This window comes from Peromyscus californicus, unplaced genomic scaffold, assembly GCF_007827085.1.
Source record: "Peromyscus californicus insignis strain IS unplaced genomic scaffold, ASM782708v3 Scaffold_11__1_contigs__length_118956290, whole genome shotgun sequence".
NCBI lineage: Eukaryota > Metazoa > Chordata > Mammalia > Rodentia > Cricetidae > Peromyscus > Peromyscus californicus.
The window spans coordinates 95,368,513-95,374,512 of record NW_026294402.1 but is presented as its reverse complement, the minus strand read 5'-3'; the positions used below and the strand labels follow the sequence as shown (position 1 = coordinate 95,374,512).

The 6,000-nt window shown below is 37.2% G+C and overlaps 1 protein-coding gene across 3 annotated transcripts in view; it reads right to left on the bottom strand.

Moving 5' to 3' along the window:
- Nucleotides 1-1,951: 1,951 nt before the first annotated feature.
- The window catches only part of Stag1 (stromal antigen 1), a 325,347-nt gene continuing 321,298 nt past the window's right edge, over nt 1,952-6,000 (bottom strand). For all 3 annotated transcript variants that reach the window (XM_052718205.1, XM_052718197.1, XM_052718212.1), the window contains 2 exons: nt 4,029-4,109; nt 1,952-3,941 (listed from right to left, as the gene is read on the bottom strand). In XM_052718205.1, the coding sequence (XP_052574165.1) occupies nt 3,918-3,941; nt 4,029-4,109 (105 nt within the window). In that variant the 3' untranslated portion in view covers nt 1,952-3,917. The remainder of the gene's footprint in view (nt 3,942-4,028; nt 4,110-6,000) is intronic.

The following is a 6,000-nucleotide window of genomic DNA, read 5'->3' as shown; positions in this document are numbered from 1 at the left end:
GATATGCTTCATAACCATGAGGACTGTAGACTCTTAAAAAGCCCGCCTTGCTCCTTTTGCTTAGACTAACTGCACACAATTAGCTCATTTTTACTTCAGAGCAAGTTCAAACTAGACTAAAGGCCTTCATATATAGATCGTAAGTTTAAAACTTTACAATTATGCCCAAGGCCAGAGTTGCAGGTATCCAAACAAGGTTATCCACATAAGACACCCTAAGAAAAACATGCCAGTTCTTCGCTTGCCAAGTCTGCTGGTAAAGAGCCACGTCTAGAGTTTGTGGCACTGGGCCTCCCTCTGGTCCTGTGACCTTGGAACCTTGTATTGCCATGGTAAATGGCTCTGTCCTTATCAATTACCCTAGGAATGTGCTTTTGACTAAAGAGATAACTCATGTAATTTTTATTATTGCTTCAAGTGTCCTAAAAAAGTTTAGGCTAGAGAAGCAGGAATATTAGAAAAGAGAATTAAGCTTGTGAGTTGATTTGTTAGCCCTCAGATTCTTACGTTTCCCTCACTTGCTGTAGCATCTTTTCTGGTCCCTGAAGGGGCCTGAGGGGCTGGAACCTGAAGGACCCTGTAAGGAAACAAAGGCTGGTCCTCTGCAAAGAGCAGTAACCGTTCTTCACTGCTGAAGCATGTCAACTCCCTAGACATTATTTTTCAGTTCTCCTTTTTTCATCAGTCTTATGAAATTCCTTCCTTCCTGTGTTTTTTCCCTCCTGTGTAGGATTTACATATCTTATGCATTGTTGGCTTAGTGGTCATGAATTGCTTTAGTTTGGACTTGTCTTGAAATGTCTATTTCTTCACCAATCTTAAGAGATTATGACTGGATATAGAAATCTTGATTGACAGCTACTTTCAAGTTTTGGAATCTATCAGTCCATGCTTTCTTGGTTTTTAGGATTTCTGTTGAGATCTAATGTTATGTTGATGGGTTTGCCTTTGCAAGTAAATTTGCATTTTTTCTTGCTGGTTTGGATAGTGTTTCTTTTGTAGACATGACATTTTAATTCTATGTTGTGGAAATATTCTTCTGCAATCATGTTTACTTGGGGTTCTAAATGCTGCTTGTGCTTCAGGACACTTTAGATCCAGGAAATTTTTTGCTATAGTTTCATTGAATATTATTTATGCTTTCACCTCTGTCTTGTGTTCCATGGATCTTCAGTTTTAGACCCAGCTTTAGTGATGAGTCTGACACAGTCCATACAATGATACATATACTGTTCCCTTAATGATGGACTCTTACCTGGGTGGCAAATTACTCAGGTCACAGCTCAGATTTATAATAAGCCTGTGTGTCCCAGATGAAAATTACAGTAGGGGAAACTGTCTAAACATAGATTCTCTTCTTGCTTGTCCTGTTGATTTGTCTATCTCCCATGTCCTTACCTTTTCTACATTGTCAATTTTGGCTATTTAATGACCTCCGAACAAAGGACATGGCCAAGCCATAAATAGTATAGGTTGTGACCTTGCTTCAGAGTGAGGTCTGACACCAATGGTAAAAAAACCTTTCACTTCTGCGGGAATGCAGAATCTGCAAATTGCCAAAGAGCTACTGCTAGGAGCAACCAGACAGGATCTTAGGAGGAAAAAGGACTTAGCCTCATCATTCTTTATAGGGAAATCTGAGCAATTAAAAACTTGTGAACAGTTCTTAATTTTTTTTTTTCTTAAAAACAAAACATCTTAGCCAGGCATGGTGGTAAATGTTTACTCCCAGCACTTGGGAGGCAGAGGCATGCAGATCTGTGTGTTTGAGACCAGCCTGGTCTGAGGTAAGATGCTGTCTCAAAACAAAACCAACCAAAAACCCTGAAACACCAGTCTTCCTATCAAGTGACAAATTATCTGAAAGAACAAACTCTCAAGGGCAGCAGGGAAGGAAAAGAGTCTTCTTAAACCTCGCCCAAGAGCAACAACAGGATGACTACCACAAGCCTGATTTTGAATAGTTTATTAAACGAAAGGTGAAGCATCAGTTTCAAATTGTACAAAAGGAAAAAAAAAACTTCATATTGCAAATGTACAATTTACAGAATTACTAGCAAAATCAAGGAGACACTGAAAATACAAAAATTTGATTGACTTCAAACTGAACTTGGAAACCCATTGGAGTAGAGATTAAGCCTTCTTTGTTGTTGCATGGTAGTCTGTAACTCTAAGTCAGCATGTGTTGTTCACAGGAGACTGTCAAGCAAAGAATTAGTCTGTGCTTATTCCAGGGCCCCTCAAAGATAGGTCCCTGGCCAGAACCCTAGTCAGACAGGGCTGAGGTGGACAGTCCATTCATTCCTGCCCCTTGAGTTCCAGTGAGCCCACATTTCTAGGAGAGAGCAAGGCCCCAGATCTCTCAACTGGAGCCTAGGACTTGCTGAGTTAGTAGGGAAAACAATTTTGGTAACCAAGTTTTTTTTTTTCCTCTGAACTGTACAAATGTTGAGAAAAATCTTGTCTACTAAAAGGATGAATAAAATCATGTTTTGCTTTCCCCCACAAAAGATAATCATAGAGTTCACATACTTTTAAAAAATGCTCTTCATTTTTGGTAAAAAGGGAAAGCCTCTAGATTGTTGTAGCTATTTTAAAAACCATCCCAGAAACAGCTGTAGATGGACTCGTTTGGAAATTTGGAGGCCTACATTAAAATCAGGAAAAAGTTAAGTGGGCTTTTAAAAACAATAGCAAGTCATAAAAGTAAGCAGATTGTAACTCTAAACCACTGAAGAATGTCCTGAAGAGTCAGAATTTCTTTCTCCCAAAGACTTTTTCTTAATATGCACACTTAACACTGAAATGTAGCTGTATTTCAAGGTAAGCTTAGGAACGTCACCCTCTAAGCACAGACTTCTATGCAGCACATACTTCTATGACTGGTAAACAAATTCACAAAGTTAGCAGGTTTGGGGTATATTAAGTGCATGGGAAGACAGTTACATGTCTTAAAATTACTTTTGAATGGCAAAGAAACTTCATGAAAATGGAAGTCTGTGTAACTTGACTTTGGCAGGGCATGAAACAAGTAGTTAGAAACAGCAAGACCGATGACTTGAGAACCATTTTTGTTTTACTGAGAATACTTTATTTGCTGGTAGAAGTTGCTAAAAATGCACAGAACAAAGACCAATAGAAAATGCACTGTATTTGAATCTCCCTATTCTATATAAAATGAACGGTGTACAGCATCTGTTGGAAAAATGGCTGCATGGACATTTATTTTATGCCCACTTATAAATAAAAATAAACCTTTTTATTCAAGAGTATATAAAATCTGGGAATTCACATCCATCCACAGAGGGTGTGTGGTTTTTTGGCAGAGACGCACGATGTTAGAACTCTATTTTAGCTTGTCCATGCTCTGTTCCTTCAATGTTTCTGTTTTGTAAGGTCAACCAAATCCAGTGAGCTCCAAAAACACTCTTCGGCGATTAGAACGAGCTGCTTACTCATATTTAATAAAAATGGTTAGCTTTTAAAACATAAAAAGGCAAAATGTTAAAACGGTTTTTAAATTGTACAACAGGAAAATAAAGTTAAAAATATTTTTTTACTCAATGCTGAATTTTCATAAAACAGGTGTATAACAGTGTTTATTTTGACAGCTGTTTTAAAAATTTAAAATATTTTCCTCCTTTCAGAAAAACACACACACATCTGTACTGAGATAAGTCCAACATTAGAGTACAAATGATTTTTTTTGGTCAGTCTTTCTGAGGTGACATTACCAACATTTCCGTGGGTAACTGACATGCTGCTCTGTCACTGCAAAGGGGACCAACCTTTAATCATTTGATTACAAAACAAATCAGATCACATCAAAAGTGTTTCTTCCCCATACAAGCTATCACAGTATATAGGCCTCTAGCTCTAAATAATAGAGTTCCAGATTTGTAAATTTTCTTCAGACTTCAGAACATAGGCATTCCAAATCCCTAGAAAAAAATGAGAAATACAATTATATTATGTATCCCCAGGGCCAAGGACGTATAAATAAAACACAGTAATGATTTGATATTTACTGAATCATCTTCTATGATAGCTGCAGAATCAAAGAAGTCTGGCCTCAGCTCAGCTCTTTCTCGCCGATTTCTTGATGGGGGCTGAAAAGAGAATCATTTATTTTTCTGGTGAAATAAACTGTAATTAAAGCTTTTTTTTTTTTTAACAGTACATAAACATAGGAACAATTAAGAGTCAAAGTTAAACGGAAAATGAGAATCTGGCTTGTATAGAAAGTATAGATTTTAAAAATGCAGCAGTATTTGAATTATTAAAAGAGAAAAATTTTCAACTAATATGTTTTTTGTTTGTAGCCCTGGCTAGCCTGAAATTTGCTGTGTAGACTAAGCTGGCTTCATATTAACAGAGATCTTCCTGCCTCTTCCTATCAAGTGCTGAGATTAAAGGTATGTGCCACTACTCCTGGCTTATTATTTTTTAAACTTTGTATCTGTCTGTGCGTTTGTGCCCAGGAAGCTATAAGAGGTTGTCAGATCTCTTAGTACTATAATCACTGGCAGGTGTTAGTCCTCCAATTTGGGTTATGGGAACTGAACACAGGTCCTCTGGAAGGTGAGAAAGAGTGCCTCTCACTTAGCCATCTCACCAGCCCCAAGACTTAAAATTTCAATGAATAAACTGTGTATGTAAAAAATGTAATTTGGACTTATAATACAGAAAATACCTTCCTTTTGAAGACACAGAGTAATTACAAAAATGATGAATATCAGTGAATTCTCCAAAATAGGTAGATGGAATGAATGCTTTTGGGGAGGGAGTAGGGCAGGAAAGTTCTATCAAAGGTTATACCAAAACTTTTTATGATGGAAAATTCAAAACATGTAAGGCAGACTAGTATGTGCTGCATTATGCCATCTTTGATTTACATGTTGAAGTGCTCACTCCTAGAACTTGAGAATGGGAGTCTATTTAGATACAAGGTCTTTTTAAAGGGTTTAATGTAGTAAAAAACTGCAGCAAGACAAGTGAGGGGTAGAAGTCTTGGGGATCAAGCTTAGCAGGAAGCAGCTTTATGTGCTGAGCCATCTTGCCAGCCCATAGAGACACTGGAAGAAGCCAGCCACCTAAAGCCAAAGAGTACTCAAAATAAACTCTGCTTCACTTGACTTCTGGCAATTTAAGTCACTCAAGACTGGTATTTGTTATGGCAGATGTAGCCAACACTGGGAAAACAGGATAACGAACATTAACATTAATCTACCAGTCACCTAGTGTTAACAATTGTCAAGTATCTAGTTAGTCTTATTTTACTGAATCTATTAGCTCTTTTTCCTTCATGTCATTTCAGCTATAACTACATTTTAATATTACCTATAGCCAATGACAATTTTGTTTTTTTACTCGTTTTTGGTATTAAAGATTAAACCTGGGGCCCTTGGGCATGCTATACACATACAACACTGACCACTGTCTCAGTGCTTTCTATTTTGATAAGGCTCTCAGTATGTAGTTCAGGATGGTCTTGGACTTATAATCCTCTTGTCTCAAACTCCCATCCCTTACTGGGTATCACAGGTGTGTACCAACATGCTGGGCCATGTAATGAAACTGTTAAAAACCATACATGAAAAACTTTCTTTGTATTGCTTTTAGCTAGTCTATATTAATCTTACCTCAAAGATGTTCTCTGTAAACTGTATACAGAAGTTCCATATTCTATATTTGATTGTCACATGTTGGAACACAGAATATTTTGTAAGGTTCCAATTTAAAGTACAAAATGCCAAATATACATGCTGTGCCAAAACATCTTTTTGGAAGAAGAAAAAAAACCTAGCTTTTTTCTTTTTTGGCTAGGACCCAAAATGATTGCTTAAAAGCAGCCCTGAGAACCACAAAAGCTCATCTTGATGCCCAGTAATGGTGCTCACTCCTCACCTAGGCCCGCTCCCATAGCAAGAATATCATTTTAAACTCCAGTGCTCTTATATACTGTAAAAGAAAAAAACAAAAACAAACAAACAAACAAAT